Source organism: Falco cherrug, chromosome 8, assembly GCF_023634085.1.
Source record: "Falco cherrug isolate bFalChe1 chromosome 8, bFalChe1.pri, whole genome shotgun sequence".
In the NCBI taxonomy this organism is placed as follows: Eukaryota; Metazoa; Chordata; class Aves; order Falconiformes; family Falconidae; genus Falco; species Falco cherrug.
This window is the reverse complement of record NC_073704.1, coordinates 20,883,182-20,903,714: the sequence shown is the minus strand read 5'-3', so window position 1 is coordinate 20,903,714 and position 20,533 is coordinate 20,883,182. Positions and strand designations below refer to the sequence as shown.

The following is a 20,533-nucleotide window of genomic DNA, read 5'->3' as shown; positions in this document are numbered from 1 at the left end:
TTCTGTCTGGTATCTTACTCAAGCTGAGAAACAAGCTCACTGATGGTATTCATTCCTCTGTGCATAGAGTAAGACTTTGTTCTTTGGAATATTGAAAACTTCAGTTAAAAGTTGTCAAAGCCATCACAGTCTTTTTCATGAAGACAGCTTCCTGGCAGCCTCCTGAATTACAGGCTTATAAGGTCTCTAAAGCAAGCATATGAATTACCTTTACCAGCTCCACTGCTCCTGAAGCAAAATCACAACAGTACAGAAAGGTTCCGGGTATATTGCTAGGAAAACAAAACCAACACCAGTTAATAAATTATTATTGTAAAAGATAAAAGTCTACATCAGTGTTCATAGAACTACAGAGGGCCCTTTGGGGTTCTCCACAGGTTTGATCAAACATGCCTTATTGATGTCTAGCACATGGAAAGCCACATAGGTTGTAATGAACCAATAGGGCAGACAAATTCATAAGAATACCAACAGGCAGTTAGTATAAAAAGGAGAATGATAGCCTTGTCAGGGAGGAAGTGAAAAGGAAAAGAAAGAAGGTCACAGAGGGCTGTCAGGATTGATGACAACGTCCTGGTGTTGTATTACACATTAATAGGTCACATTTTCTTACAGAAGCACTGTGTTAAGTCTCCATCATTAGCCCATGTATGCATTAGCAATTATTAATTAGCAATATGATTTGGGCAGGGGTGGGGTGTTGAAAAAGTCATCCACAGTTCTGTAGACATTTGGGTTCCCATGCACTGCCTTGCTGTGCTTTTGATTAGATTAAGCAGTATTGGTTGTTTTCCTCCATTATCCCCTTCATTTTGTAAGCCAAGATGAGTAAGAATTTACTGTAGCTGTCTTTTACCTTCCTGTCCCATCCAAGACTCAGCCAGCTGCAAATTTCCTTGTACCATTCATCACATACTAGTAACTCTATGGAGAGATTTTTTTCATCTCCAAAAAAATCACTTAAGAGAAACTGAGCAACCCCCTCAAAACCTAGTGAGGGATGACCTCACAGTCAACTCATGATCAATTAACGTGTCTTTAAAAATATTGGAGATTTTGGACAGATGGTTTCTTTAGAAAGGGAATCAAACTCCGGCAGCACCATAAGATCTCACAGTATACACTGCTAAGTTAGAGACTTTTCTCTGAGGGCTCAAAAGGAGAACCCTTGTGGACCAAAATATATTCCATCTTTGTTGCTGAGCAAAACTTTTATCAGTTCTGTGCCCACCATGAGGATTGATGAGTTTAGATATTTGTCATGGATGAAGACAAGCAGCCTGGCTTTAGACCCAGCCAGTCCCTTGGGAAAGGTCAGGCTGACTACCCAATTGACTTGTTAGGATGTTATTTCAATTTTTTTTTACAACAGAAGAGGAGCTATGTAGAAAGTCAACTTAAAACAAAGACACAGCTTGATCGGGATGGCAATTTCATGATGCATTGTATTAAAAAGCAGTAACTTAAAATTTAAGGAAGGCAGTGGGAAGCTGTTTAGAAGTTACATTACAAACCTAAATGGAATTGTTTTTTGTAGCCAGGATACACCCATACTTGACACTGGCTTCTTTTTATAGGCATACAAAATTTTTATATTATTTATATCATTTTTTCTGTATTTATATTATGCAACTTTAATACTATTAAATAATAGTAAACCCAACTGTGCTATAAAGCCAGGTCTGCTAAGAGATAAGAGGGGTTTCCATCAGTTCACATACAAGATAAATGTGAGTTGTTCAATGTACCAGCCAATGTGATTGACTGGAGGATTTACATATAAGAATAGAGATCTCCAGGAAAAATACCTAATGAGTGGATTCTTAATTAGCAGAAATGCCAACCTATGACTAATGCCTCCTGTGAGGAAGACACAAAAGTTTGTCTCATCTTTTTTAATACAGCCACATTATATCTTTTCCCTATATAGTGTTACTTTCCAAACTTTTCATATGAAACAGGGCTCCCCTTTCATTACATGCTGTCTAAAGCAAGGAACTTGTGGGATGAAGACGCATTGGTAACACTAATGAGTTGCACGTATGACCTTGGTGCATCACTCAATTCCTCCTGCTCTCTTCTTTCCATATCTGCAAAACCGAGTATTTCTGTATAGTGGTGATGCCAGCAATCAGAATTCATTTATAGAATACCAAACTCAAGCTCTTCAAGGCATGAATAAAAAGAAAACTATTTCAACCCTTATACATACACAGCCTTTCCAATAAAGCCTTCCTGCCTACATGGAGAGAGGACATGCTGTTGTAACAGCTTTTTCTAAAACTGGACGCTAAGTGGATTAAGATGTTTCAAGGAATTAAGTAATGCAATACAGAACTTGCACCTTCCTTGACACTAAAACCTGAAGCAATATGACAAAGCTTACCAGCCAAATTCAGAAATAACACAACTTCTTACCATTAGATCACATGTCATTATCTACTGTCCCCGATTTTGGACTTTTGAAGAGATATCTGGTAGCTTTACAGTGACATATAAGACAAGAGACTATTTTACCTGACTGATTTTAACTACCAGAAATCAGCCTGAACACACCTGAAGACAAACCTTGTAAGCAAATATGGTCCTCCCAAGACTAGGGTTGACCAGTATGAGGAGTATCTTGTGCTGGTGCTACCAACATTATCTGAGGTCTGCAAGCAATCAGAATTTCAGGACTCTCAACACTTCCTGCAGCACCAGTCTAGCACCAACATTTGCAGAAAATTAAGAAGATGAGAACAGAATTTTCATATTTGAAAATGCAGCACTACATACCATAGAACTTTCAAAATAGGAAAGACACTGTTCCCAGCACCACAACCAACCTAAAATCAGAAGAAAATCAAAAAGTTAAAATACATGAGCAAATAAAACCTCCTGGTTTTTTATCTTTCGTCTTACATGAGTTGGTAGGCAGGACCCATTAGGCCTGAAGGTATTTTGGACAGAAAAGGTATAAACAGCTCGTGCTACAATTCTCAAATCATTGCTATGATCATGTTTCTCCTCAATGGCTTTCTAAAGTTAAGAGAGAATCCACCTCTCAAACTGCATAGGAAAATACGATATTCTTGTCCAATTTCACCATTTGGCACAAATTAGTCAAGTACTTGTACTTCAAGAACAGAGCACTTTAAGGCATAAGTTTCCTTAGGAAATCTGAAACCCAAATTCCAGCGAAAATTGAATCTGACAGTCTAGCCCTCAATTCTGATTTGGGATAAACTTTAAAGGGAAAACAAAGCCAAGATTCTAGGTTTTTCTGAAAGTTTCTGCCATAAGTGACTGTAGTACGTACAATTCTGAAAGCTTACTTTCTTGATATTTATTAAGCGTCTTTAACAGGCTTTTGAGCAATTGAGTTCTGTATGATGGGTAGAGTATTTGCAGTGCATTACCTCTAATATTCTGTAAGTGGCATCACTACCAGGGAAGGATTCTAGCCTGCCAAGTTCTCCTCCACAGACTTTACCCTGAGGATTGTCAGCAGGAGATTTTTCTTGCTTTTTATTATATACATATCCTTGTACAGCAGTAGAACCACCTCCATCATTTTTCTTCCAATATTTTTCTCCTTCCTCAAACATTTCATTTTTGTGTAAAAAACTGTTGGTACTATTTATTTTTGTGTGTTCTGAAGATCTTTCTTCTGTTTTCAACTCTTGTCTCCTTTTCTCTGGAAGAATTTCTGGGAACTCTAGAAACAGCCAATTGCGATCCTTGAAAAAATTATTTTTATGAGTCTTGTAAAATTCATTCCAATATTTGCTAGCTTCTCTCTCATATTTATCTGAAATTCAAACAAAACAAAAACTTGGTGAATAGAAGCTTAGCTACAAAATACTGTAAAGCAAAATGGAACTTGGGACCCAAATTTACAGTTTAAAAATCCATAGTTTCCAACATGGTCCATATTTAAATAAAAACATACAAATTTTGGGTCTTGTCTTAACCTGTGCTCAAAATAACTCCCATGAGGGTTTAATTAGATTTTATGCTACTTAGGATGGGGCAGACAGGCTTTCTGCATCTTTTTTTTTTTAATATACTGGCATAACAAAACATCACCAAAATATAAACCTGTGAATTTCTTAGGCAAGCTTTCATGTCTCAATAAAAACAATGCATCTTTTCAACTGAATGTTCTCCATGTTCTTCCTGTTTAAGAAATACTAAATTGAAATTAATTTCATTATTTATGAAATTCTATAAACAAATTGTTTTATTGATTGATTTATGTTTTATTGAAAATTTGTTGGTAGGTAGTCATGTCTCAAAAAAGTCATCAACTAGAAACCTAGTTCTGTGAACTGCAATGATAAATGCTACTGCGCAGCCAACAGACAGTAATTCACTCAACCATTCAACAATGCAGTTTTGACAGAATGTAACAATACAGTCAGAAGCAAAATCTTTGCTTTCTTACTTGCAAAACACTTCAGAGAGTCTTACAATAGACCTCTGAGTTAACTTTTAGTTCACAAAACATTCTAGCAGTGTTAGAATGTCAAAGAATAGGACTGGAAAGGTTTTCACTGGTCAGGGAACTCATACTCCTTCTCCACAGAAATTTGTGCAATCTTAAAATACAACCTTTCATATAGGTTTGACAGCTTTCTTCAGTAATAATTACAGTCCTTCACCATCTGTACAGATAGAGACCTTTTCCACTACCTAATCTGAAACTTCCTTACTGCAATTTAAGTCCAGTAATTCTTGGCCCATTAACAAAGCAGATAAAGCAACTGAAGTCTTTCACTATGTCTCCCATAAACAAGCTCTTCTCTAGATTGTCTAAACCTAACTCTCCTTTTTTTCCACAGAAGTCATGATTTTTAAAGTTCTGATCATTTTTATTTTTCTTCTCTAGATTGTCTCCAGTTGATTTATTACCTTTAGGTGCTGTATTCCGGTAAAGGCATTATCAACACAGAGCAAAAAAAAATACTTTACAAGGTTTACAGGCTGTAATCCTGTTTATAACTCCCAGCTTGCCATTTTGCAACAGCGTGACACTGCTGATTCAGCTAGTGATTCACCACAACCCTCAGATCTTCTGCAAAATGACTACCTAGCCAATTGTTCCAGAACCTAGTATATTTTTCAAGGAATTATTCCTAAGCAAAGTATTCTACATATATTTTTAGCAAATTTTTATCTTTCAGATCCTTTTTTCCAACATTTCTCCAGATCTTTCTGAATCCTAATCCCATCCTTCAACATACTTGAAACATCTCTTCACTTAGGATCATCTTCAAGTCTCCCATTTCCTGAGGTCACTAATGAAAATACCAAGCAGATCTGGACACAGAACAAAATGCTTCTCTGCCCAGCACAGCCTTCCAATTCTGAAAGGCTCTCTAGGCATTCATTCACCCAAAAGCAGTTTCATTAGCTCTCGCTTGCCTAACTTGCTTATGAAAATGTCAAGTAAAGCAAGTTAGAAGCCTGACTAAGGATAAATTTCAGGACTTCTGCTGCTCTTTCCTTATCCCCGGGGCTGGTAACCTTCTCCAAGAAGGAAATTAGCTTGATTTTACATGATTTATTTTTGAAAAACATTTCTTGGCCAGTATTCATATCCTTTGTTCTTCCAAACCCAGTGTCTGCAAGCTCTGGATTAACTCTTCCAGTATTTTTCCAGGAACTGAAACTAATTATCTGACTCTTTTCTTTTCCCACCTCCCTTTTTAAAAAAGTAAATACTCTCTTTTCTGCTTTCCTAGTCATTCGTGTACTCTATGGATGTACTTTGTAACCTGTTCTTCCTCAGTACCAGAACAAGATCTTTCCTCCTTCTCTAGCACTAATTGTGCTAGCCACTGGACTGCAGCTAACCCTTTCAAAGCAAGACTGATAAAAAGATAAGAATTACAGCTTTTTCAATGTCTCTTTTGTTGATGGTTTTCCCTTCCTCATCCTTAAGTACCAAACCAAACCTTTTTCTTGCTTTTTCCCCCTCATTCCCAAAGCATTTACAGAACTGTTTCTTGTTTGACATCTCTTATTAAGTGTACATCATATAACGTGTTGCCTTTTTTATTCTGTCCTTACTCACATACACTGACCCATTAATTCTTTTAATACAAATGCACAGAATAAATATATGGTGCATTTCTCCTGCTTCTCTCATTTAAATCTTAACATACTATTTCCTTAATCGCTACAGCTTTTCAGAGATAAACAAGGCTGAGTATTATCATTAGAGGCACAGACAGGCAGTGGGAAGCGGAAAGGAGGTGGCAGAATGCCTTGTCCTAGAAATCTGCATAATATTTTAAAATTAACATTTAATACCTCCAATTGTATTATTAAAGGGCAAGACCCAGCCATGCAGTGTAATTGTACAGACTTGTTTTATAATAAAACTGCAGAGCTGATTGAGGTCATATATACCAGATTTCGATAGTGTAAGTTGCACATTCACAGATTGCTCAGCTTCAGTATAAAATAACCCAACCCTTCTACTCAAAAGGTTCTTAAATCATCATCACCCCTTGTTATAGTCACTACTTTCCCACAAGTCTGCGCAGAACCCTTGTAGTTTGATTCCCATCAAGTTTTCCAGATTTCAGAACTGAAGGAAAGCAATAGCTAAAGTCAGCCCTTCAGACTGTATTAGTATGGCATTACATAGATTCAAGTGAAAGAACACTTTACTTTCCATTCTTTCTCTGGTCACTCCTGCACCACTGTGTAATAACCACGCATCCAGTATTATTATCAATTTTTTGTTTCAGTTTCTATATTTAAGTAGTCTGACTACCAAATTTTCCAAAGCCTGTAAAAATGACAAAACTAATAAACATATAACCTTCTGAGACAAAAAAATCCCTTAGTCAATCGATCTTTCTCCTTAACAGAATCTTTCAATACAAATAGGTATGCCTGAGAAGAAACTGGATGCGTTAATAAGTAAATCAAATTCCAGAAGGTAGTATCATGAGTTCATTCAGTTTAACTTCCCTTGTTTTAATGAGGCTCATCAGAACTACTCTGTTTTAGTGATGCAGTAGTATTGTTGAAATCTGCCTTGTCTTTTTTCCCCCTTACTGTAGTTTCCAAGGCCCCAAAATAACCTGCTTGTTAGCTTCAGTCTAGTTCATTGTTCACACAAATAGGCCAAAACGTACTTCCACTTGCAGAATGAAGCTGAAGCTTTCTGAAGGAACACTATCAGCAATGCTCACCTATTCAAGTTCTAAACAGAGGGGCATTCATAGGAAATGTCCTTGAATTCTTGTATTTCTTGGCAATAGACAAATGCCTGATTATTCCATTTCTCACCAGCACAAACTAAGTTCTAATTGATTGGAGATGAAGAATGAAAGGTTCTGTGAGCCACATGGTTACACAGTTTACTTCTCAATTATGAGCTCTTTTTCAACTTTTATACACAAACCAAATGAAAATACCAGATACCAGACGTAATTTTTGAAAAACAAACATCATACTCCTGTATTTAGATAAAGAATATGAGAGGTAACAGAAAAGGGCAGGGTGACAATCCCATAGCATTCAAAGTGATGAAGGGCACACAATCCAAGATGCATTCACAGGTAATTCAATTAAAATCCAACATGTACCCTAGTTACACCAATGAAACTGAGCACAGGATCATAAGGACACCATCTAATTTGACAGGTTCAAGACACGCTAAGTAAACTGAGGTTCCAGGACATCCAAGTAATTCTTTTCAGAATATCCTTCTAATAAAGGAACAAATCAAGAATCCAGTCTTCTATGTTACTATCAAGTTGATACTAGGGCTTTAGCATACATAACTATTCTAGAGTTTAGTCTAGGGTTTATTTTACCAGTTTGAACCTAGAGCTATCATTCTTCAGAAATGCAGAATACATTCAGTTTCCCTTCTAAAAAACAGGTATGAAATTCTTTAATCATTTACAGAGCAGATTCCGCATGATGTATTGGAATACCTTCCACGCAAAGTGTACACACTGCTTCCTGAAGCACTCCCAGCTCAGCCCAGCCAAGGCAGCAAGCTGGCACCAGCTGGGACCAGTACAATTTCATGGCACTTAAATGAAAGTTAAATGGTGCAATGTACAAACACTAGTTCTCTAAATACTCTACAAATCATTAAAAAGCATTTGAGTATTGTACATGGGAATTTTAATCCCCAGCACCCTAGCTGGCTGCAAATTAATTCCTTTTGATGAAGTAACAGTCCTGTGTATTAGCAGTTTTATTCTGAAGCACTGCAAAAGGAGCCAGAACTTGCAACTCCACCATACTGATGTACTTGTTTTACACAGAGCCTACTGACCCACCAAATGCAAAATTGCTCAAATAAGTAACTGAATTGCTAGAAAAACACACTTTGATACGATCTGTTGAGGCAACAAAGGAAGGGAGGGGAGGAGGGAACAGACACGACCCAACCACAAATTTAGACAAGAGAATGTAGAAATAAAAAGAGTGCTCCTGGATTTCAAACCATCTTTAAATGCTTTAATAGCATTAAAATAGGAAGCCATTTTAAGCCATTAGGAAATTGTTTACCTTGATCTTCCCATTGGACTTTCACAAGTGAGTTCTCTGCCACTTTTTCCTTGGCATTCTCCTCTTCTTCTTGTGACCACTGCATGTGGTCCCTGCAAAAGACAGTTGAAGAACCAGCCTTTAAATAGCATTTTCCATAATCTTTTTTTAACAGGGAAAACAGTCACAAATTACCTACACTGTCTCAAGTACATTTTCTTTTTGAATGCAAGGAAATGACCACAAGGAGACTGACAGCTAAAAACTAAGTTTCAGCATATAATAGATAAAAGTTACTAGTTAGGTAAAACTGAAGTTATACTTGAGTATATATACTGTATATATATACTGTAGTAGTATGCATTTTTTTCTTAATAACAGAATTAACACATATCCTATAAATTGAGTGCCTGTATAAGAATGTATTTTGAGTGTCCCATTAGAGTTGTGTTTAGCTGAATAGAGTAACAGACCTATCAGCAAACATCCTGATGCAAGAAACTTCTCACATTACTAATGTTCATGATGAGGAACAAAGTTCATTTAGCAAAAGAATCAGCTGTTCCTGAAACAGGGAGCATAATCCACCTATTCAAGAAGAACAGGATTTTACTGATTTGGTGAATAGAGACAGAAAACATTGAGAAAAAAGAATGAGACATTCCTAAGAAAAGACAAACAGTGCTACAATGGCTCCAGTCTATGCTATCTTTATTTGTGTAAAGTGGTTAACAAAATGTTATTTTCCTTCATTAAATGGTCACAAAATCAAGCCAAGATCTGACCCTGATGATTAAACTGCCTTCCCTGCAGATTCTGTTTGGATCAGGCCACAATGGGGAGTGCCCAAAAACGTGCTGCTGGCAGCTCTTAAAAGCAAATCAGCTGTCCCTCCAAATCAATCAGTCTGAACAGTTTTAGAAATCAGATTAAATTCGATAATATAATTCATGTACGCTATTAGATCCTAATCTTACTGAAATTAATTAACTGAAAGCCTATGACTAAAATTCCATTGGTTACTATGGGAAAAGGAACAAGGTGCCAACTTGAAAAGAGTTAGTTGTCTTTAAAAGCTAACAAGCATCTTCCTGCTCCATACTTTGTGACATATAGATAATCTAATCCTTAGACCTTCACTGTTTCTCTTTTGTTAATTGTGGGAGGCTAATTGGTATGTATTTGTCTGCTTGCCTCAGACTTGATTTCCAAATCTGTACTGAAGTATTTCTCATTACTGTCCCCAGCAGGTTGCCTCTCCCCTTCCTGTATTTGTTCATATACCAAATGTTTCTGTGCAGTGTCAAGGCTCTGACAGATGTGCCGTAGTAGAATAAAACTGAATGACCAAAGCATTACTAGGCAGTCATCCTCTCGGAAAGACTTGCTTCCCTCAATGCCATCACCATTTTTGACCTTGCCTATTTCAGCAAGCTGAAACCAAGGACTATACAGATGACAACATTATAGCCAGCCCTTCCGACAGATGACTTGCTGTGGTGTAAGCTTTAGCTGAGTAATTTTAATCCATTATTGTGTGTCTGTCAGAGCCCTTAAAGGCTTTACACACAATATTATAGGTGCCTGAAGTCCATCATCATCATCAACATCTTTTTTTCCTTTTGCCCCTCCCTGGAAATTCATAAAGCTGAAGAAAGATCTTTTGGCTCTTTCCTATAAATTTCTATATGGAAGACCCCAAACACAGGACTGTAGCAGCATGTCTTGATCAAAATCCAAAGGACAGTGGACATAGCATAGTTCTTATGCAAACTGTTTACGTATTTTGGATGCTTCAAATGGGGCAGCTCCTTCAGCAATAGAAGTTGGCAGGAAAACAACACAGAAGAATTCTAAGCACAGAAGTTTTTAAATACAGAAGTGTTTTAAGCTAAGCATTGACAGCAGCAAAGCAAACTACCCATTTTAACCACACCAGATCTGTTAATATGAGTAGGCCTGACATGAGATTGAGTAATGCTACTTTCAGTTCAGCTTATTCAACATAGCCCTTTTCCATTAATTTGTTTGCTAACATAGGGTTTAATTATCTCTGAAAACAAACATATGAAAACTATGCCAGTTAACAACCTGAATAGAAGCAGACATTTTTTGCTCCAATGTTTAATATCATTCATTATTCTCTCTTGAAATGACAGAAAAGGACCACAGCAAATATCTAAAGCATTAGTTTCCAGATTTAATTTGCTTAGTATTCCTAGCAGCAATGGTAGCAGCTTTTGGCTCCCTGCCAATTTACACACAGGCAAAAAGAAAGATGCCACTTTATGAAGTATCAAAGATGGTAAGTGGAAAACAAAATGATATAAATTTTCATAGCTGAATGCTAAGGTAGATGATTCTCTTATGCTCACCCTGCATGATCTAATATTTAGTTCAACCACCACTCATCCTGATCCCCCTTACCTCCCTGGTGAGACCCCGGCTGACTCAGCAAGTTCCAGATCCAAGGACCTCCTCTCACTTCATAGCCAGGTTCTTGATTTTTTAAGACCATTACAACTTCCATGCAACCTCTGCTCCCACTCAGTTTCACCTGTTTTCCCTTCTGAGATACATGGACGGATTCATCTGCAGATCCACTTTCTAAACAACCCTGTTCCTTGCAATCCCATCTTCACAATCCATCCCAACCACCTGCATCGTAGTTTGATAACTCTGTATTAGACTGTCACCAAAAGCTAGCAAGAAAATCTGAAGCAATACATGATCAGCTATTTGGCAGGAAATTAAAAAATGAAACAAAACTGAGTTTCATTGAGGTCCAATGTTACAGAAAAGGATGGCCTTTATCTTAAAATCTTTTCCTGCCTTGACTATATAGCCTACATTTGAACAAGCATTCACACAATTAAACGATTTTTCCACCTAGCAGGAGCTACTGAGTCTTGAAGATGCTTAAACACTATACTGCATATAGATTTATGAAACACTGAGACAAACTTCACACTCTTAACACAATAACTAGCCAGCTTCCAGCTTCCTTGACCAAGGAACTTACAGAAGTATAAATAACTCCACATTCGACCATAAGATAGCATGCGCTGAGGACCATGGCTTGGGGACATCTGGTTTAGAAAACAGTAACAGATGACAGATCTAGTTGCATATCTTACCTCATGAGTTAAGCCCAAATTTAGAGACTAAAAAGAATAATGAAGATATTAGTTTATTAACCAGAAGACAGTCTTCTGCATCATAGTCTTCTCTTAAGATGTTTTTATTCATCAGAATTTTATTAGAGAAACTTCTGAAATAATCTAATTAAAAAGTAAAATGGACCAACCAATAAATAAGATGGACTACTAAAAAGAATAATAGCTTCTAAAAAACCCAGCAAGTTGGAAACTTCATTTCAGAACAAAAGCTTGTCTATTAACCTCTGACAGTTGCCAGCAAGGGACAAGTCTTAAAAGAACTGAGGATTACTTTCATGAAGTAAAGTCCTGAAACTTGTCATCTGTTACTCCTATGTTATGTTAGCCATTGGTTATCATTAGCCACATCCAGTCCCATTTCTAATTTTGCTAAATCCTTGCTCTCAAAAATGTGTGTGGCAGAAATCAAAAATACACTTTAAAATAGTCCAGAAAATAATTTCTTGTATAGCTTCCAAATCCACCTCTTCTCATCAAGTATTCCTTGTTCTTAAGTTATGAATTATAAGAATAAAAATTCCTCATCTTCCAAATATCTTAGGTAGATACTTTTCTACTTTCTAGACAAATTTAGGTATTCCTATATCCTTCTGACACTTCCTGTATCACTTATTGTTTTGTATTCATCTCCATTCCATGGTCAAAAATCCTAGCCTTTTCAATCTCAATTTTCCCCCCGTGTTGACCAGCATTCTCACTCTTTTCTGAGCCCGCATTAATCATAAAAATACCATTCATAGATGGAGATGTACTGCAGCAAAACAGGGCAATTCTTATTTTTGTTAACCTTTACATGTTAATGTTTTCTCTGCTGTTACATCACTTATTTATGTTAAGATTCAGTTTACTTTTTTTTTTAACAGTTGTGCACTGTATGAAATCTCTCCTGAACTATCTGTAACATCTTCAGTATACCTTTAGGAGAACACAAGTAATTTGCATGTTCCTTTCAAAACAGTGTCAGTTTTAGAATACAGCACTAACCCAGCATGCAAATGCTGTTGTACTGAACTAGTACTCTCTGCCATTATAAAAAGCACAGGCTATCTTATCTCTACACCTTCTGTCTTCTAATTAATTACTGATCTATAACAATATTTTGTCTTTCATTCCGTGACTAACTATTGGCTCAGCAGATTTTTAGTCAAGACACTGAAAACTCATAACTGTCACATTACTTGTGACAATCTCAAGTTTTCTGTAATACTACCTTTACACAATTAGTGTAAGTAGACTTTACACTGTCTATTCTGGCAGTCCATTGTTATATATATATACACACACACACCCCCCATTATTCATCATAGTAAATACATAAAAATTTATGAAAATCAGTCTTGAAGAAACATCTCACCACATATTATGCTCAAAAACTTTAGAAGGATCAGTTAAAATCCGTGATCCAAGTGGAACAGCTGGGCGTCTACTACTTTGGTGCCTCTGCTGCATCTTGCTTTTTCTCAGACAGAAAGCAGAAAGCCTTGTAATGAAATTCATTTTGTTTAGAGACCTGAAAACACAATTAACTCAAATTACAGTTTTGCTGTAACTTAATTGTTTATGTCACTTACATGAGAAACTGGTCAAATAATTAAGCACCAATATCAGCTTTAGTAATAATATTTTACTGTAGTATCAATTTAAATGCTTTTTAGAAAACAGCAACATCCCTTTAGCACACTGAAAGCCCAAATAATCCCAAAGTAGGCTACTGGAATGAAACCAGTTGAAAGATGAATTATTTGGTATCATTTCAAGGTCTGTCAGGCAGATGAGAAAAAGATAATACACAATAAAACAAGAAACCAAGTTGACACTGTACCTTTAAGACAACAAGCAAGGACTGACCCGTAAAGAAACCACTTGTTCTAGTGGGTACACACTGTCACCAAGATTAACGTTTTTCACCCCACTCACTAGGTAACTCACTGGTCACCTGACTAGGTCTTCAAAAGATTTCATTCTAGAACTGTGACTCTGGTTTTATGCTTTTAGGTAGGAAATTAAAGATATTTTTTTTAACATGTAAACATTATGCACCAGAGAGACTTCCAAAATTTCTGCCATGTCTTCTTTTGATCTCTGTTCAATGCCCTCTTTGAAATGAGCGGGTTTAAATGTTGACTTCTATTCATGCATATTACAAAGTGCCTGAGGTTTTTCTATTACATGTACAATTCTGTCTTAAATTGCTATATTTTACTTTACTTGGAATCTCTTCATACAGTATTAATGAAAGATAACAAGTGTTTGTAGCTACTACCAGCATTTTGTATTGTTAGGGGGTATTTTTGTGTTCTGTTTTGGTTTGTTGGTTGGTTTTCTGCACTTTTTTGCATATTCTCATTAAGATAGCCTTTCTAGGAGATGAGTAAAACGAAATACCTCTCCTATTATACAATTTCCTGACGGGCCTTTGTTCTTTTTCCCTTCAGGTGCTCTGCATATGACTTTAAACGTTATTCTTAGTCCTATTTTTCTTTCCTGCCCCCCCCCCCCCCTTTTTTTTTTTTGAGTGCTTCTGTATAAACCACACATACAAATTTAATGCACTAGAAATACAAAATGTAGTTATAAAAGAACAGGCACGAGACATTATTAGAAAACATTCTGTGCAAACTGGTTACAAACTCAAGATTTTTATCTTGCAGAAAACAATACTATTTCATCACAAGTATTGTGAACAATAAAAAAAAGAATAATTTGTACACATCAATACAAAACCTGGCAAAGGAATCACTTCAATTAAATGAACAATTCCTCATTTAAGGTGTACTTTTGAATGAGATATGCTTCAAAAAGGGCATTGTTTACTCATTTTAAGCCTACAGGAAAAAATATTAATATTTCTTTTTATTTGTCAAAGATTAAATAAAATTAGGTTTGCTTTTTGGCTGTCAACGCCAAATAAATCCAGATAAATTTTGGCTGCTGGGACTGCAATGTTAGCAGTATATGGGGCATCACCATACAGAGAAAATCTAACATTTAGTCCTATTAAAAAATTAACCCCCCTTCTAATGTTAATGAGTTTGTTATGGCTCCTTCTTATTTTTTTAATGTGGCTCGGCAACTGAAACAATTCCAGTTTATACTTTAATTACTACAAACAGTTCATGCTTTGCTTTTGAAAATATGTATGCATTTTTCATAACACAACACATAATTATTAACATATAAGAGATATTATGAAATAGTAATTACGAGACATGAAAATTAAGACATCATGACTATTTCTGTAAGATGTGTAATTTACATAAAAGCAATGTTCTTGAAAACAAAAACAAACAGAAAATTCCCCAAAACCCCAAACCACAATCTGATATAAAATTATTATTATTAAATTATAGAAATGTGTGGATAAGGATTCCATGATTATGTTGCAGACTGTTTACAAATCCTCTTCCTCCTTCAATCATTCAAAAAGACCTGAGTTAGTATCTTGCATTTCCTGTGCCAGCATTGATACTCAACATAAAATACAGTGATTCAGCTGCTAGGCTAGTCACATAATTTTTCTTGGCTTTCTAAATATCTCAGTAAGAACATGAAAAGATGCACAGATGGGATTATAGTCAGATGACTAAGATGATCTTGCATCAGTAAAATCCAGAGGCAACTCTTTTTATGAAAATGTGATCCTTTGAGTGATAATTGCACCAATTTTTGCTGATACATTCTGAAACATCAAGAAAATGCAAGGAGAGCAGGGTAAGTCGAGTTCACTGTTATATCCGGTGTTAAATGTGAAGGAACTCCTTGGGGATGTGTATGTATATCCCTGAGAGTTAGTGTGATCCATAGATCATGAGATTAATAGGCAATCTGGTTACTAAAAGTTCAAAAAGCATCTAAATTACATTTTCAGAAGCAAGTCATTGCTCAATTGTTTCTCTAATTGATTTTGTTAATGAAACAGGCAAACACCCTTTTTCTTTGTCAGATAAGACGATCATACCCTGAAGCCATAGCAGCAGGAAATGTTGTCTGAAAGAATTAGGAGTTATTTCCTCATTCAGAGGGTCAGAAAGGCTTTATGTTTGATTATTCTTTAAGGATATCATCATGAAACTGAATTACATTAAAAATACCTACATTTTGTAGCAGCACAACTATTTTTCAGAAATAAACTTTAAAAGAAAAAACACACTTGGTAACCATGCTGAAAAGCAACATGGAAGGCTTTTTTTAACCTGTGGAGCACTGCCTTTTAGCCTTTAGAATTTTGTCATTATTATGAATACAGATCAGGTTCTCAGTTTAGTTGAGAAACTTTAAAAAAAAAAAAAACAGCCTTGAAACTCCTCTGCTCCTCCCCAAACAGTCTACACAGCACCTTTAGTACAGCTTTTTGAAGGCAGACATGCAGAAGAAAGCATACCCATGAAGCGCTAGCTAGCTATACCTGAAATAATACATTCCTAACTGATGTTAGCATTAAAACCTCTGAGCAGTTACATCCACCGAGGAAAAACTAAAGACAGAGGAGAAAAGAACTGTTGTAATCTTGTTTTTAAAATAGTGAATTTCACACCAAAGCATGCATAAGCCACTTAATTGAAGAGTAAAACCCTTGAGAAGTACCAGTTCTGAGAGAAGTCAGGGGTCAGGGGGAACACAACACATGGAAATAACTTGTTGGTTTTGTCCAAGAACCTAGTTCAGTGAACTTATTGGATGAAAACATTTTGAAATTTGACTCATCTCCACCTACAAAGCTAACAACTTCTTCCATCTCCAGTAACTAAGCTTACTTGTAGAGTCTCTGTTATAAAGAAAAAACGCCCCTATATTAGGAAGATTATGTGCAGCTTATGTTACAGTTCTAGACTGAAAAGTATTCTGGAAACAATGAACTTCATACAATTACTTCTGCTTGGCACCTAGAAGCTTATCTACACAATACTTGACAATTAATCCCCAGTGCTCTCCTGTGAAGCATAGCTGACCTGTTTTATCACCATCAAACGCTACCAAAACTCAGAACACCTTGCCACTTGCATAAGTTTTGTGTAATCAGTGACATAAAGTTAAAAATTCTTCAAGATAATGGTAAGACAGTGGTTATTTTTTACATACATACATCTTAATATTTCAAATCAAGGCAGGGGGACAACGATGACTTTACTGTCAACCGCATTCATTCATTAAGTGAACACTTAATGCTATTCTACACTACAAACATGCCCTCTTGGGGCTTCATGATTTCTCTTTCAATGATATACTTAAAATTATGCACATTTGAAACAATAGGATATTTCACAACTTCTCAAACTCAGCAGATCTAAAACTCTCAAGTTTTTTTCCTTCTCATGCATCATCTCCAGTAACGATGCAGACCTCCCTGTGGGCACACAGCAACTTCTGCAGAGAACTGACTCCCAAGGGGAAAAGAAAAACAAAAACAAAAAGGTATTTAAATTTATTCTGACTCCTGTAGAGACAGCACAGTTAACATCACTTAAAAAACAACAGCAGATAAAAACAAACAAACCCTACCAGATACAATTTCAACCGCATGTACAGAAATATTCAGTAAGAAGATCCTGTTCTTACACCACCTGCCAGGTGGCCTGTTAAATAGTCAAGCAAAGAGGAAACAGTTTATACAGTGGTAGAGGGACAGAGGGAGATAAAACAAGTCATTTACTGAAAACGTTTACCTGAATCACCATGCATCCAGAAGATCAGCAACAGAACTTGAAGGTATGTTATCTGGGATTAAAAAAAAACCACAAAACTATGTAGGTACTACACAATCACTTCTAAAAGTAAGAAAGCAGACAAACAGCTGCTAGGGATAAACAGAGAGCTAGAAGCCCTTGAGAATTAAAAAAAAATTATTATTTAATATCCTAATTTTGTATTTATTGAGCATTTTTTCACAGCCACTATTCTCCATCATGATACTCGTGTTGGAATTATTCTGCTATATAAACTATTTTTGCAATATCTTATGAAACTACAGGTTTTATAATTGTATTTTTATTCTTTTATTTTTAAGAAGCAATCATACCATTCCTATAAAAAAGGGAAAATGTTCTTCCATTGAGACTATGAACTATGGCATTAATTCTTGATGGCATATGCATCTATTGATCTCAGAAAACAGTGGAAGCAAAGAAAGCCTTCTCCTCAATACCGAGGGAATGAGCTATGCTAGTTAATCTGTTTTTAAGTAATGAAGACAGTTTGAAAAAATGCAACTAAAGATAAAATAATGGCAACTGCAAAATCAGAGACACAAATGGCCAACAAGGAAGAAAGAAACAGCTACCTTAGAAAGACAGATTTACTGAATCTTTAATCAATTTATGTGAACATGAAATAACTAACAGAAGCATTTTATTTTAATTGTATGGATGGAATTCAGGTGCTACAGGCAACTAATGTAATTTGTTCTATCCTAAACTAAACCTGAGTTCCTATTTGTTTTTTCACTTGCAAAGGCAGGTGATAAAACATTATGATAGAAGCTCATTAAAAAAATGCTAACTCAAGAAAATCAGTATTTTAAGGAAATGTAGGAATTTTGCTGACACTTTGATATATTCAAACATTTTTATTTTTTGAATCATGGAGAGATTTTGTTTTGATCAGGACAAGTTTTTTTTGAAATTGCATCATTTCAATTTATAATATGGATGTTCTGACTTAACTATCAAAGGCTATTTTACCTTTAAAATGAAGCTTTAATAAAGTATTTTAACTGAATTTAAGACACTGAATCCAAGATACTTCAACTTGTGAAGAATACTTTCATTCCAACTGAAGCTCAAACTATATTTCAATATTCTAGAATCGTTCTTGGAATGGAATTTCTACTTTTGTACTTAATCTGTTTATAACAACATTTTCAGTGTTAATTGTCCTCCTGTTCCCTGTTTGTAACACCTACTAAAGGCACACTCAGAAATAGTGCAACTAAAATAATTTGAATAATTAAAATCAAGAAGATACCAGTCACTCAGTACAAATTTCTTAGATATTGCATGACATAAAAAGCCAAATTCATAAATAATTCCTTAGGCTACAATTCGGTAAATACCTGTACATTTGTTTAATTTAACAGACAAGTTGTCTTCCCACGTAACCATGAGTGTTGGTAGGATATGGGATTTAAGTATGGAAGCATTCTGTGTAATCCTCTACTTTTTCCCCCTTCTTCCATGAGGTAATTCCTATCTTTTCCTGTTACTTACACAGCAAAATACAACACAAAGCTGATTTACTAGATTAATCTACTCACAAGTCTAACATCAAGAGCAATGGTAAACATAGCTCAGAAATAAGGATTCCTAGTTAACCTGTGCACCCTCTGCTGGCTGGTGCTTAGAGAGGAAGAAGAAAAAAAACAACTAAAAAAAAAGCTGTTTTGACTTTATGTATAGATAGATAGGCCCAGTGAACATCCATCTAAGTCTCTAAATATATCTTTCAATCACTTAAATTGTTTTTCAACCCTATTTTCTACAAAATACTGGACATGTAACTGTGTTGCCTAACCACCACATTTTTCTTTTATTAAAGATGCTGAAAGTAGAGATAGAGCAAGATGCATTTAACTACTATCACTGGAGACCCTCGTTCATTTACATCCCTGGCAAGACTCCAGATGTCCACGAGGACTTTGCTTAGGTGCAACCTGCCCTGTCAGCTCTGAAGTCACTGGCAATGCTGCAGATCCAGCTAACAGTATGCTCCTCTAACGTCCTCTTCAGAGGAGCAACTGCAGCCACTGTGTTTGCGAGTTTAGCTCACTTCATAGCAATAATTGCAAAGCCCCAGCAAACCAGGGGAACCTTTCTTTTGTTACAGCATCAGCAAAGACTAAAGGTTCCGCTCAGAGATCCTGAAGGAGAGACAGAAACAGATAAAAGATCAGCAGCTTCCACGTTACCCCGCTTGGGCGCCTGGCCTCTGGCAAGGAAGGGACACGAGTTTTTCCACAGACTTCAGGGGCTCTGCTGGCAAGTGGCTCGCGAGGGCAGTGACAACTTTTGGGATGCAGCTCTAAAAATATAAAAACCAAGTGTCACACATCTGAAGACTTGCTGGCGACCCCGGAGTTTTAAACAAACCCTTTCAGCCCACCCCTCACCCCGGGTGCGGGTACCCTCAGACCGCCACCGCGGCACCCCAACTGCCGCGGGCGTCCCCCGCCCTCCGCCAGAGGGCGCCACCCGCCCCGCCGCCGGGGGCTCACCCCAGCGGGAGGGCATGGAAAGAAAAAAAGATAAAGGTTCCCGCTTTGCTTGCGCTGAGCTGTCACTAGTAGAACCTTCCCGCCTTTTTTGATCAAAAAATCAGCGCGTAAAATGCTTCCACTGACACGCTCCGCACGGCGACGCGCGCTGCGTTTACTCCGCTCCCTTCAGCGCAGCGCAAGGCAGCGGGGCCCGGCCTGGGGCAGCGGGCCCGGGGCGTGGGCGGGAACGGCGGCTCTCACCGACCCCCGTGCAGCGACCCTCCTCCTGCCCCGCGGGCCCCCGGCCGGCCCGGCACCTCCACCTGCTCCCGGCCGGCTCAGCCCGGCCCGCCGCGCCTGGCCTGAGGGAGCGGGCGGGCCGCGGCGGGGCATGGCGGGAGGCGTAGTCCGCCCGCGCCGCGCAGCTCCGCCGGCGAAAACTACAGTACCCGGCGGGCGGCGGGGGGAGGCGGTGGCGCTGCGGGGGTGCTGCCGCCTGGCGTGGGTGGCTCGGCGGTGGCGGGGGAGACGCGGTGCGCGCCCCGCCGGGTGTACGCGCGGTGGCAGCGGGCCTGGCTCCGCCCCGGGACGGCGCGGCCGCGGCAGAGCCCTGTCGGGGGGGCTCGTTGGCGTCTCCGGGGAACCGGAGAGCCGGGGC

The 20,533-nt window shown here is 37.6% G+C and overlaps 1 protein-coding gene across 16 annotated transcripts in view; it reads right to left on the bottom strand.

The window, feature by feature from the left end:
- METTL8 (methyltransferase 8, methylcytidine) overlaps positions 1-20,533 on the bottom strand; it is a 35,056-nt gene that overhangs the window by 14,368 nt on the left and 155 nt on the right. For 4 of the 16 annotated variants that reach the window (XR_008733520.1, XM_055718302.1, XM_055718298.1 and 1 more), the window contains exons 1-9: positions 20,325-20,344; positions 19,588-19,700; positions 17,351-17,402; positions 17,187-17,260; positions 13,042-13,197; positions 8,530-8,621; positions 3,402-3,793; positions 2,779-2,828; positions 209-272 (exon numbers count right to left, since the gene is read on the bottom strand). Coding sequence is in view for 15 of the 16 variants with exons in the window: in XM_055718302.1 (XP_055574277.1) it covers positions 209-272; positions 2,779-2,828; positions 3,402-3,793; positions 8,530-8,621; positions 13,042-13,184 (741 nt within the window). In the remaining variant the exon portion in view is untranslated. Of the gene's footprint in view, positions 1-208; positions 273-2,778; positions 2,829-3,401; positions 3,794-8,529; positions 8,622-13,041; positions 13,198-14,411; positions 14,513-17,186; positions 17,261-17,350; positions 17,403-19,587; positions 19,701-19,893; positions 20,169-20,324; positions 20,346-20,533 lie in introns of those variants that run through there. The other 12 variants (XM_055718300.1, XM_055718297.1, XM_055718289.1 and 9 more) reach the window with 10 other exon arrangements.